This window comes from Apostichopus japonicus, chromosome 18 (genome assembly GCF_037975245.1).
Source record: "Apostichopus japonicus isolate 1M-3 chromosome 18, ASM3797524v1, whole genome shotgun sequence".
NCBI lineage: Eukaryota > Metazoa > Echinodermata > Holothuroidea > Aspidochirotida > Stichopodidae > Apostichopus > Apostichopus japonicus.
Genome location: NC_092578.1, coordinates 13,385,115 through 13,398,817, shown reverse-complemented (window position 1 = coordinate 13,398,817; position 13,703 = coordinate 13,385,115). Strand labels below are relative to the sequence as shown.

Sequence of the window (13,703 nt, the reverse complement as noted above, 5' to 3'; positions counted from 1 at the left end):
TGCCTCTTCAATGATAACAGATATGCTTGATATTGTACAAAAAAGTTTTAAAAGTGAAGGCCAATATCAGATTTACAGAGTGAACAAAATGGTTGACATGTGCAGGGATGATTATAAACAGCCTTACATAACTTTATTACCAAATCTTAACACTTTTCAGAAGTTGGAACAGCATTGTAGTATGGAATCATAAAGAGCGTCCTCAAGATATAAATCATACAAAGATTTTGAATTGTACTTAACAATGTTAATTTATCCAATTACATGAGTTGCTGCATGGTTATGAGAGTATGCACATTTCAACTGTGGTGTGCCTATTAGCTGCAGCAGTGCAGCACAATGGTAATTCCATCATACACTCACACGCAAGTTGAAAGATGTCAGATCAAGTACATCCCCTGCACACAGCATGCATAGTTTGAACAATTGGGAAACCCCTGTGATGCAATACTATCGATGCTGCACAGTCTAGATCACTGACATTACATCCAGCAATCATAATCTGTCGAGTCGAGCTTCAGTTGGAAAGAAAATTGACATCCTCTCTGATAAAATGCTCTACAACTCTACATATGACGATTACAATGCATATGATGCATATAGCGATGATGTTGAAGACTACTCAGAATATGATTTTGATCCATGTGATGCATATAAAGATCTTGATGACTACTCAGTCTATGAAGATAATATCTTCATAAGTAAAGATGAATGTAAAGGAGAAGCAAAATTCGTGCAGACTTTTGAAAACGGTTTCAACATTGATGGTGAAATCAAGACTCAAGAAGAACTACAAAAGCTGGTAAGAATTATTCTTCATCATTCAACTCATTACGATTTTCATTTATATATATTCATTTGCCTTTGTCGTTTACCTCCATTGCATTAACATAAAGTCTGTTCAAAGTATCTCTGTCGAGATCCGGCTTTAGGAATCACAAATGATTTTGAGTTGGTTAGCATCATATTTGATCTCTAGAGTAAGGCAAAATATGTCACCAAAAACAGAACTAGTATTGTTCGATACAGGTGGCAAACGCCTACAGTGGAATTACGATCTTCCTTACCGGTTTCGAACCTCTGGACATACAATCAGCGTCCATAGCCTAGTGGTTAGGGTGTCCGCGTACAGAGTGGAAGGCCTGTGGTTCGAATCCCGGTGGAGGCTGAAAGTTTTTTCACTGTTCTTGATTTTCCAACTCGCTACGATTTTCATTTATATATATATATATACATATATATATATATACATATATAAATATACAAAATATCACGAAGAGCGCGAACAATTTTGGGGATGAAAGTTGCTATGCGCCTGCACCCAAGAAAATGTCCCCCAAATATTTAAAACAAATCGCCGCCCCTGCCTCTGATATTAAAAGTGTAGTAGGTCTAGTCTATACATTGAGGATTGTTCTGAAATTATCAGACTGCTTTTAAGGGGTTTTGGGGTAGGTGTGGGATGAGATATGGGGGATGGGGTGGTCATTTTGACAATACAAACAAATATATTTTCTGTTCAACTGTACATCATGACGAATTAAAGTTTGTTGTGAAAAAATCCAGCTGCTCTATATACAAGTTTGTAAGTCTAAGCAAATATTCCGACAATTCCCAGAGAATCAACGCATGACAATTAATCAAATCATGAAATAGAACTTGAAATAGGAAGATGTTATAGTGAATTCAGGAAAACTACAGCACATTCCAAGTATGAGCTTATGTAAATATTCACCTGCCAATAAATTTACAGGTGACAAAGCCTATAGTAGACCTCATTTGACCTCAAAACTGACCTATGACCTCTACTTGAGTAGCAGACTCCTTGGTCAACATTAGGGTGCTCCACTATGCCCACTGAAGCCATTTCCAAGATATCACTATCAAGATACAGTTTTATACCAGTTTCAGGTAACCTGCTAGACTTCATCAAAAAATAATAAAGACTCCATACTTTGTATTGAAGGCGCTGGCATGTAGAAATGCCCTTTTCTTGCACAAATATTCAGTGTGAATCTTTTCCATGAGACTATCTGAGCTCAAAACTCTCTGTTTGTTACATTTCACAGGTCACAGAACATAAACGATCAACTCGAACAATACTAAAAACTGAAGAATTAACTGCAGGGTTTGCAGCTTTATTCAACGACAGATCTTCGGCAGATATCATCTTATCGGTAAATGGCACACCCTACCACACCCACCGCTTTATTCTAGGCTTATGGAGTCCATTCTTTAGCAGGATGTTGGAGGAATCGGAGAGGTTTGCTCCTTCAATGACAAAAGATGAAGAGTCTGATTGTGACATGATCGCTCTCAATGAATCAGAAGACGATGCTCATGTCTTCAATGAGTTTTTAAAGTTCTTGTACACAGAGCAAGCTACTATAAACATTGAAGATATTTGGCAGATGGTTTCTTTGGCAAACAAATACAACATTCTGGAGCTATTAAAATCATGCACTGATTTCCTCATTCAATTTGTACATACAATGGCTCTAGATGAGGAGTTGATGGAGATTCTGAAAGCGGCACAATTTTGGGAAATGCATCATCTACAGAGTTGTGTTTGGCAAATTATTTTAGAGAAAATGTACTTTTCTTTAGAAAAGTTCCTACCAGCTCTGGAGATGGATCAGTTGTGTGAAGCTTTGCAGAGTTCTGACCTTGTTGTTGAAAACGAATATCGACTACTTCTAAAGCTGACTCCATTACTGAGAAAACTAGAAGAGGCAGAAGATGAGGCATCTCTAAGAAAGGTGAGCAGTCTGATTCGTTTTACAGAGATGTCTGCAACTCAGCTGCAAAAAGTGGCACAACTTGATATTGCAAAGCACGTAAGATCCAAAATCACGCAGGCTCTTTTCCATCGTTGTCTCCTTTGGGAAAGTGAGGAGGGAATTGATGAGAGCAAAGGGCCACGCTGTTACTTAAGCCCATCTCCACCATACTTTGACTCTCAATACAAACTTCTTGACACTTTGTATGGCAGAGCAATTGATGAATCCTGGGAAAGCTGTCAGTTCTTTATATTAGATGGAGAGAGATTTATACAAAGTGATAGATATGAAAGACCAGGTTTTTCAGGAGTGAGTAAATGTTTTGTTTATAATACATTGATTGATAAGCAATGGGTAATGCTTGATGGGTCCATACCTACATTTGATTTTATTGAAAAGGGCGAGTTGATAGTGATACAGTGTAATAGTAGCGAGTCACACGAAACACCTAATAATTCTACAGAAGCAGTAGCAACATTGACAGGTGTCATTCACAATGAAAAGAAAGATATTATTCATGAAGTGAAGACAACAAAAGTCCCTGCAGAAGTCAATGTTATCACGGAGTACATAGGATTTAGGGAAACTATATACCTTCCATTCAAGTGTGGCATATCCAGGACACAACTGTATCTCTCACTCTTCTTAATACTTAGATTTGAGTTACCATAAACTAGAAATAATCTGAAAAAACAAACAGTGGGGGAAAAAAAGGAAAAACTTTACCTTATCTTTATCTTTTATGATAAGGATGCTTGAGATAACACACTCCCACTTACCCCCCCCCCCCCTCCACCCACAGCAAAAATAAACTTTTATTCAGCACGTGAGAAATCCTGTGTCAAATGTCACTTTAGATGGCTGGCATTAAATATGTGTGATATCTCAATAGACTTTTAGTTTGGCAAATATAGTATCAGTTTCTATATAGAAACTTTCATCTTCATGTCACTCTTATCCTAATGAATAATGAACTCAGTACTGTGTAAGTTATAATCTAATATTCCCTGAAATGCATAGACTTTGAAGAAGCTTAGTATTGTGTTTGTGTATAACATAACCCTCTGAGCTGCATATATCTTGAAGGAGACCAGAATGCTTTACGGTTGACGTGGGGACGGGTGAGAGATACACTTTGTGGGGGAGGGGGAGGGAGGGGGAAGAGACACACAATAGGATGTGTTCTAAAGTAATCCAGTGAAGCTTGGTGTTTGATGTAAATAAAACGAATGATAATGTGCAGGGTACTAGCCTTATATATCTGACATCTTAAACATAATTGTTCATATTTTAATAATTCTTGTGACATGCCTTTTTAACATGCCTTTTTATTTTAAGTATCTTTAACATGACTTTGTATGCCCTAAGGTAAGCCACATCAAAACTGATGTGTTGTTAAAAATTTAATTTACAACATTGAAGCAAAAGTTTGCAATTGTAAAACACCAGATTATGACTTTGTGTGGTTTTGTCTTTTCTCTTTGCAATCATTGCCTCTTCAATAATAACAGCTACTTGATATTGTACAAAAGAGTTTTAAAAGTGAAGGCCAATGTCAGATTTACACCGTGAACAAAATGGTTGACATGTGCAGGGATGAGTATAAACAGCCTTACAGAACTTAATTACCAAATCTTAACACTTTTCAGAAGTTGGAACAGCATTGTAGTATGGAATTATAAAGAGCGTCCTCAAGATATAAACCATACCAAAGATTTTGAATTTTAAAGTTTGTCATGAAAAGTAGGAAAGATTTCAAAGTTGATGTGTGACGGAGGGGGGGGGGTATGGGGGGTATGTGTGGGTTTGTGAAGAGATTTAAGAACCCAAGTTTGTTTGGTTGGAGTAGCATGATATCTGTAGTAAAAGTAGTACAAGCAGTGACGGTGTCAAGGAGGGACATTGGGGGAGGGGATGTGGGGGGGGCATTTCTCCCCTCCAATCAAGATGCTTTTCCCAGATGGCTGTGTTATTACAAAACTGAAACATTCTTCTTATGTCTCAGTTTCCTTTATTTATGTAACATTAGGCTAACAAAATGCTGAACCTTCTGGGGGCTTGGCCCCCCGGACGCCTTCCCCCCCCCACCACATGGGCTTTGAAATACATTCCGATGAAACTAGAATCTCTACATTCCTGCATTTCTGTGCTTAATTTAAAATATTGACAAGAGAACGATCTTACAGAACTGCAGCTTCGGAGCTTGGAACTACTTCCAAAGAAATGAACTTTCTCTTTCTGATGTGTGCTTTAAAGTCCCTATGAGAGAACAAGAAATATCTCAAAACCGAGGATTCGCACCTGGACACCCCTCCCTTCCCCCACTGGGACTTTGCTATACAGTCCACACAAGTTGAACTTCTCTCTCTTATCTACTTTGTGCTGTTAGCTTGTTAATGGAGAACAAGGAATATCTGAAAATACTTGAGCCCCACCAGGCCCTCCATTAGAGCCCCTGACATTACAGAAGATTGTAGGGTAATTCATCTTTCTGACATGTACTTTTGCAGTCCTAAACACTGTTGCAGCTTCTGGGGGCCCTGCACTCCCAGCCAATAACAATGTACAATTGTAATTATAAAGTTGGTGGCCTGGCCTCGATAAGCTCTGCTTCTGCCAGGTCTCCCCCACTTCACATCATTTGTATATATCAATTGTTTGATTCCTATGGAATGTATTTGTATTGTATTCAAATTTTATATGTTCACTTTGTTTATGTTATGGTGAAGTGAAAATAAATAGTTTTCAATTTTCAATTTCAATAAAGCAGCCGCTTTTGTTGATTTAAAAAAAAAATTGCTCAGATAGTCCCTGCAAGTTGGGTCTCAAAATCTTAAAAACATGACCTCTTGCAAAATGGTGAATGTATGACTCATCTGTTTAAGCCTTAATTATGCAATTGTTATTTCGGTTTCAGCTAATCAGAATTTGCCAAACCCATCCATTTATCCTGACTTTCATGGATTGGTGGTGAAATTAATTAAATATCACCTACATCTTCTCTGGTGGTGTTACTCGTGTAATTCTTTTTTTGCATTAGACAATGAACACTGCTGCCGTGTAGCCATCTCATCGTGGAACTAAACCAGTACACGCTGTGTTTGCTCGTATTTCTTTGTTGTGGAGAAAGTTCCATTTATAATCGTTCGATTCGTACCCAATCTGCCTTATTTCTGACCATCCGGCAAGTGAAATTGTTTTCAAGCACTTCCCACACTCTGTTTCATGCTTCCTTGCACGATAAAATGCTTTTTGTCATTTCACATTAATATCGGAAGATAATAAATGCCTGATACCTGGACAGTTGAACACTTTGTTTATTCTTCTTCCTCGCTTGCGCTGCTGGACTTGGTCTAGTCTCACCATAGCACTCAAAAACTTACAGTATCTTGTTACAGTATCGTGTGCAAATAAGTGCTAGCACAAAATAAGGCACTTGTGCAAAACTGCGTCGGTTATTCGCAGATTTTTGCACTTTTACACATATTTTCACGGCTATTGCCCTAAAATCAGCCAAAATATCATAACAAATATCAATTTTTCAAAACCAAAATAAAGTAACTTCCCCCTCCCCCCCCCCCCATCAAAAGTACATGCTGTGAAAAGTGCCTTTACCACTTCCCTAGTCCTTGCAGTCATCCCTTCTGAGTCATGGATGACCAGGGAGGGCTGCCTTTATTTAGGATTTCATTATTGGTAGATGTGACATTAGTCTTTCTTACCTGAGCTTATTTTGTATCCCTTTCGCGGTTGGACTTTGAAGGAATCCGCTGCAAATCGTGAAGAGGCGGTCTAAACTCAATCGTGCGGTAATTAGTTACTGTTTAATGACTTGTAGTATTTAACACCCCCTTACTATCAGCCACTCCAACAAACACTAATAATTAATTATTATTACCTGTGGTGGTAAGCCTTGTTTGCCGGAGGAGGCTCCATCACTCTTTGTTCTCACCCTCACGCCCGCTTCTCTCTCGTTGACGACAGGCATGGTCATGGTGTGATACCGCCTCTGCCTGACCTGTTGGTCCACCTCGGGCTCAGAGAGGTAACTCATGTCCACTGGAGTTGATGTGGAACTCCTGAGAATAGAACCATCGGTGGCCGACTCTTGAAACCCTGGCTCATAGATCCTCAACACTGTCCTGTCTTTCACTTCGCTGGCAAAAAGAAGAAAAAAAGAAATGAGTCATTGAATGAAAATTTGGTGCTCGAAGATGGATACAAAATTACAGTTGAATATAAAGGGGCACTTTACAAGAGGAAACAAACGAGTCGTTCCACAACTAGAACAATTTCATAGCAAGTTATAAGAGAAATATTTCTAAATGTTCACTTTATGTTGAGAATACCACAATTGAGTATAATTTAGTATTCAATATATTTATACTACCTGTGTCAGTTTCATTTTCTGATCAGGGAATTACCAAGACATACTGTATCTCATTGAACTAAAAGGTAAACACTGGGATAACTGACACAAGGATTATGATTAAATAGTAATATGAAAACTGTAAAGTATCAGTCTTTGCAATATGCCCTCAGGGGTAGGTGGGGCAGAACATTATCTTTCCATATTTATTGATAAATTTCAATGAGGGTACAGTATGAACTGTATCCCTGAGAAGCACATCTCTTAGATTTAAGTCTGTTCTGTAACGTTATAAGTTACATTTGACTTCAAATACAACATAATCTTATTTTACAGCCTCTTTGTATTTCGACTAATCTTTATGTTGTTTTTCTAGTGTTTGGTTTCTGTTCTGTTTCTCTTCTGTTTCTCTTCACGGACAGACTTCTTAAAGAGTGAATATATTCATAGACTATTATCATACAGTATCCAGCAGCAAGCCAAGTATATGATAACCACAGATTGGAGATTCATCTGTTAAAGCGTCACAGATCATAGTCACAGCTTTTATCTACTCATAATTTAATTCTTTACTAGTGTATTATCCCACACACATGTTGGGGAATTTTCCCCAAGAAGTTTTGAGTCTTCAAAAGTGCCTGGTAAAGAGATGGCCGTTAGGGGGTATTCGTTAGTGGCAATACGGGTAGACATTTACAGATTTAGACTACAAGGCCTGTGTTCACCATACTGTAGCGGTTCAACTTCAAAATACTGGTAAAGCCTTCAGCTAATGGAAATTTGTAGGTATGCCAGACTGCAAGACAATTAATTAAACATCAATATACATAATTTATGCATTAATATATCATTATTTGTGGCGGGCATTGCACCGAGATCAATAGTGAAAGACAGACCAGGTACTAAAGCAGGGGCGGGCAACCTTTTTGCATGAATGGGCCAGATATAAGGAGTGAAAAATTGACTAGGCCGCACCTAACCAACGAACTGCTGTTGATTTCTAACCTTTCAAGCAATAGGTGTGTGTACGTAATCTGTATTCACAAAAACATAATATCAATACAGTACAGTTGATAATTAATTGGGATAATAGGCCTACCTGACAGCATCATTAGTGCCAATAAATTCTAAGCAGCTAGCTCGTTTTTTGTGATGTAAAATAGATTGATATTTTTCTTTTTCTTGAGACATCTCATGGGCCGCAAAAAAATCATGGCGGGCCGCATGTTGCCGCGGGCCGTAGGTTGACCACCCCTGTACTAAAGGGAAATCGAGATAGATGAGATTGAAGAATGGGAGGGGTCAAAGTAGACTGTAGAGGACCCACAGATAGGCAGATTTTTGTGTGTGCATGTATCCACATTAGGGATGGTATCTCAAATGAGGGAACTTTAAGTTGTAGTAAAGTACATGTTCCCTTAATGTGGTTCACCCTTGATGAGAACTTGAAGCAGGCAGGTGGACTCCATGCAGAACCAAAGCAGATTCCACCAAATTCACCTGGTTTACGACTCTACGAGCTCGGATACTGACCTCCTATTAACTTATTATGTATTTCCCTCACTGCAGCCTACAAACACTAAATGGCAAAACTGTTGGCACAGGGGACACGATCCCCTAGTGGTCTCCCTTCCTACTTTGCCAGTCAGTTGGGTGCCTATCTCTGCTTCAAGTTTTCCATTTTTGGGACGCTATCTGGACATTTTTATTAAAGATTAATTGATTGATGTTAATTATGGTGCTAGTGTTATTTGGCCGACACTAGTCATCTTTTTAGGTAACCTTAACTGTTCGTATCTAGCTTACATTATCCTTGTAAGGATCAAATTAGGTTACTGTTCGGGTCTGCTCGTTGTCATGTCATTCTCTCAATCACTTGTTAATTGTATGCTACTTTGACAGGTTTTAGATTTAGTTTGAGCGTAGCTGGCTAGCTAGCCTTCCTCTGTTCCGGAGCAGCTGGGCGGGGGGGGGGTCGGCATTCCCACATAGCTCCCGTGGTTACGTGCTGGGTTATCTCCCTGATCATTTTTGCCTCCGTTTGTTAGTTTCCTCAACTCAGGTTTTCCAGATATGGAACCTACGAATGGCCAGCAGAACCCTGAACAACCCTGGTGCCACTGATTAAATGGGTCCTGTCTGTGGAGTACTGAGATAAAGGAAAGGGGCAAGACATCGGCAAAAATAGTCGGCTAAGAAGACGTCTGAGGCTAAGGCCAAACCAAGTGGCAAGTGTCAACCCAAAGTCTTCCTCCAGGCCTGGAGGAGAGCAGATGCATGTACCAATATGATTGCTAAGAAGATGGCAGTGAAGGTGATTCCCACCCAGCCGACCCGGGGAAGATGGACCAACCAGCCATCCAGACAGTCTGCTTGCAAACCACGGACGGCCGTGGAGACTCACCCAAAGCCAGGAGACTAATCGGTCTTAAGAGAAACGCGGGCAGGATGAGGAAGCACTGGCGAGCATTCCTATCATCAAACCAGGATTCCATCTCGATGAGGCACCTTGAAGTGTTCAGGGAGCCACAGGCAGTTGTTACTGCCGGTAGAGGCGAGTGTACAACAGACGCCGCTCACCGACCCGATGGAGCGATAATGAGTTTGCTTTAACATGTTTTACATGCACACAAAGTTGATTTAGCTTTCACATGTGAACGCACCTTCTCTTATATGTTACGTGTTGACTTCACCAATAAATTATAACAGCACCTGCATATTTAGTATTAAGGGCTGAGAAGGGGTGAGCACCTTCTCTTATACATCTTACCTGTTGACTACACCAAATAAATTATAACAGGATCTGCATATTTAGTATTAAGGGGTGAGAATAATAAAAATTACCCCTGCCTAGAATATGGTCCAACTGCTACTACAGTAATTCCAAAAATCTAGCATTCTGAAAAAAAACTATCTACCAGTGGGTATGAGTGGTAAACAGATGAACAATGAAAACAACAAGTGGGTTTCAAATGCCATCCTTAATTTCATAATTCATATCATCTTACTGTGGATTTTCCAGTTCATAAAATATTTCTGTTAAAGGATCTCTGATGTAAATCTTCCTGGCAGGGACATCCATCAACTCCATGTTCAGTCGGCTCTTGAATGAACGAACAAACAGCGCCCTCACTGTGTCCATACCAGTGATCTCATTTGGCATTAGAGCGCGTTTCGTCTCATTCATGTATTGTAAGTAGATGAGTCCTGTCGAGAAAAGGATTTCATAAAGGGAATGTATGGTAAAGTGTAAGAAATTGATTTCACCAGAGATGTTAGAGAAGACAACTACCTTCCATCCCGCCTCCCCACTCCTCCCTCATCCAGCCTTATCACACACCACCATATTCACTACAGAAACTATGATGCCAATGAACAGAATCATGATGAGTGTCCTATTAAACTTTCCTCTACTATCAAAAAAGTCCTGCAGGAATCCTATAGGATTCCTGTATATGGAACAGGACTCCTTCCAAACGTACAAGAATCCTTCATATGCATGCAGGATTCTGTGATGCATGTACAGGAATCCTTCATAAGCATGCAGGATGTGGCCAAATCCTGGCATAAATCCTGCATAAAATCCCGCAGGATCCTGCAGGATTTTATGCAGGACTTTTTTGTATACTGCCATGGCCAGCGAATAACCTATCCAGCATCGCTGTGCTAAATGTTCAAGTTTCTATGCGAGTGCAAAAATGTACAGTATAACAGTTTATTTACCCAGGAACTATAGTATTTTATGAGCTACAGAGTTACAGGAGCTGGCAAAACGGCTACACACAGATTGAACACTGACATATTCCCTGTATTGGCATATAGAGAGAACAATTCTTTTCAGAATGGATGGAGATGGAGGGAGTGGTGGCTGCATTGTACTGTACTGAGATGACATGATTTTATTTTTTTTATATTTCTGATTCAACACAAACTGTTCTTTTCAAGGGCAAAGACCTAAACACACAAGGGCTAGTAATTGTACTACACATGGTTGAGTGTAATATTGCACTTGATGTGTACAGTGTACAGCCTGGATCTTTTTTTTTTATCATTTCTCCAGATGAATATTACACCTGAACTTGAGCTCTCTCCCCTCTCTCTGCCCACCTTAGAAAAATAAACAATGCTGATTTATTGCAGGATAACTGGCACAATGCTGGATATCAATACCTCTATAATATGAAATGTAGAAGGGGTTAATACTCTCACATAAATTAAACTTGAAATTTGATTCCCTGCATGAGCCAGAGGTATTTGTCATTTGATGATGATACTGTTAGAAGTCAAGAAATGGCTCTTGCAGAGTAGAGGTATAGTGTAAACACTGTTAGCAACAATTATAAAGGGATATGAGAACATTTCTATTTCTAAATATTTTCTGCTTTGACTTTACTCCTGCGATTGATCGAACTAATATCCAGGAGACGTTTGGTCATTCATTTGTAAGAGGGAGGAGGAGGGAGGGACAGTAGGCAGGGTGGGTGCATGGTGAAGGCATATATGCAGAAAGTAGATATTAGGGACAAGTAAGAATATTTACACTGTTGTAGTTGTTACTCTCAATTTCAAATCTCTTACTATTTGTCCCTATAGGAGTTAGTTTAGTTTAATATTTTCAAAGGGTAAGGAAGCTAACAGAAGCTCACTTAGGTCCCAGTCCATGCTCATGACAAGATCATGCATTTTTTTTACATCTTTTTTTCTTTCAATTTCATATGTTTGTTGTGAAGAAAAAACTAACAGAAAGCAAGAATGCATAAATCAAAGAAAGGAGATGGACTTATTTAACCATTCAACGGTTTTACATATCCATTCAATCATAGGAAGAGGAGGGGGGGGGGGGGTGTGGGAGGTTGGTGAGAAGGTGGGAGAAATTGAAATTAGCTTTACAAACATATTACCACAATGTTTTGGTAACATTTGTATACTGAGTACATTTATAAAACTCAAATGACTTTCATTTACTCTACCCAATTGAGATATTTTATTTACGACTATCTTTCATTTAATGAGATCAAATACATCTGGAATTCTATATTCTCCACATTTAACCATCTCGTTGTTTTTGGAACAGAGGACCGTTATTGCTCTGAAGGGTTTTGCCTCCTTCTATAGATCTGACTTAATGGATTTCACAAATCCTGAAATATAAACATGACATGATTCATCATTGGCTCTTCCTCCTTACCAAGCGGTTTATCCTTTGATTTATTTGGTGTATGTCTCACTACTGGAAGACTAGCTCTGGCACGACCACCTCTCTTGAAACCCCCAGTGGCTGCTGTGTCTATCTCAGACATTGTGTCGTCGAGGTCTGTCTCCACGTAGCCATTGGTGTAATTCTAGGTTGATCAGAAGAGAAGCAAAGAAAAATGTAGGTCAGAATGAGCCATAACCGAGCCAATTTCAAGCTGTGTCTGTCACAGCAGTTACACGCTGTTACGTGTGCCACAGGAAGCAGAGAAGGAATATATGTTGTGCCTGCAATTGACCTGTGGATGAACCAGTAGAATGACTCTCTTCCTTAATGTTGGGAATGCTTCCGAACACAAGAAAGTCCAACAGAGAGAGAGAGGGGGGAGGGCAGAAATTCCTTTGGGTTAGTACTTAGAATAAAGTGAGTAACAATGACAATGTTAGCGTGAACCCTCAATCAATTCCAATATCAATAATTAATATACTGCATTATGTTTTGATAACATCAACTATGGATTTCAAAAAATCTCGCCGACTGTAACCATAACTTGTGTCATGGAAATGTATAAACTTGTCACAGCATTCCACAGGAATGTGATAACCTGTCCCTAACATATTCTGATCCTCTAGTATTCCACATTTCACATGGAAACGTGTTAAGTACAGTACACTGCACATTGCAAACAAGATGTTTGACCTCACAATACCTTTGACTGCCACAGATAATACCAGAGTTCTAGTACTCAGTGTACTCTTATGTACTCCACAAGTACTCCACAAAGAGAAAAAAATTATATATAGTTTTCCTACTCACTATAAAGGTGGATCAACATGTCAAGTGTGAAGTTCGTCAAAGCTTAGCTTTAAAAGTTAATATCATGTTTTTACCGTTTTCAGAATTTGATCGCTGTCGGCCTCAATTGACCATTGACCTCCACAGATAACAATGTAGTTCTGCTGCACACTAAGGTACATCCACACATTTAATAGTATGAAGTTGAATTACAATATCTACTTTTTGTGTTACGGTATTTACAAGGTTTCAAACCTTTGACCTCTGTTGTTCTCAAAAGATATCTGACCGCTAAGAAAAACACTATCCTTCTTGTACACACTGATTAGGTGGATCCAGATGCCAAGTGCGAATTTTCCTCTAACTGTTAGTTTTGATTTTCAGTCTCTGACCTGTGCATCCAAAATAACCATTAACCTATTTTGAAGACAAAATTAATTAACTGCTTATCTAGCATCATCAACATACCAAGTTAAACGTTGAATTACCATGAACTTTAATATGCATATATAGTTAGTTTTATAGTTACATAGTTTACAAATGAATACCCCACACATATACATAG

At 39.0% G+C, this 13,703-nt stretch overlaps 2 protein-coding genes across 11 annotated transcripts in view; one reads left to right on the top strand and one right to left on the bottom strand.

The window, feature by feature from the left end:
* Nucleotides 1–13,703, bottom strand: part of LOC139958710 (uncharacterized) — a 162,080-nt gene that overhangs the window by 55,117 nt on the left and 93,260 nt on the right. For all 10 annotated transcript variants that reach the window (XM_071955995.1, XM_071956002.1, XM_071955994.1 and 7 more), the window contains 3 exons: nt 12,338–12,491; nt 10,158–10,356; nt 6,679–6,937 (listed from right to left, as the gene is read on the bottom strand). In XM_071955995.1, the coding sequence (XP_071812096.1) occupies nt 6,679–6,937; nt 10,158–10,356; nt 12,338–12,491 (612 nt within the window). The remainder of the gene's footprint in view (nt 1–6,678; nt 6,938–10,157; nt 10,357–12,337; nt 12,492–13,703) is intronic.
* LOC139958715 (uncharacterized) lies at nt 105–4,228 on the top strand. The gene is made up of 2 exons (XM_071956009.1): nt 105–802; nt 2,070–4,228. Exons 1-2 carry the CDS (start codon nt 554–556, stop codon nt 3,450–3,452), a joined length of 1,632 nt encoding a protein of 543 aa, XP_071812110.1. The 5' UTR covers nt 105–553; the 3' UTR covers nt 3,453–4,228.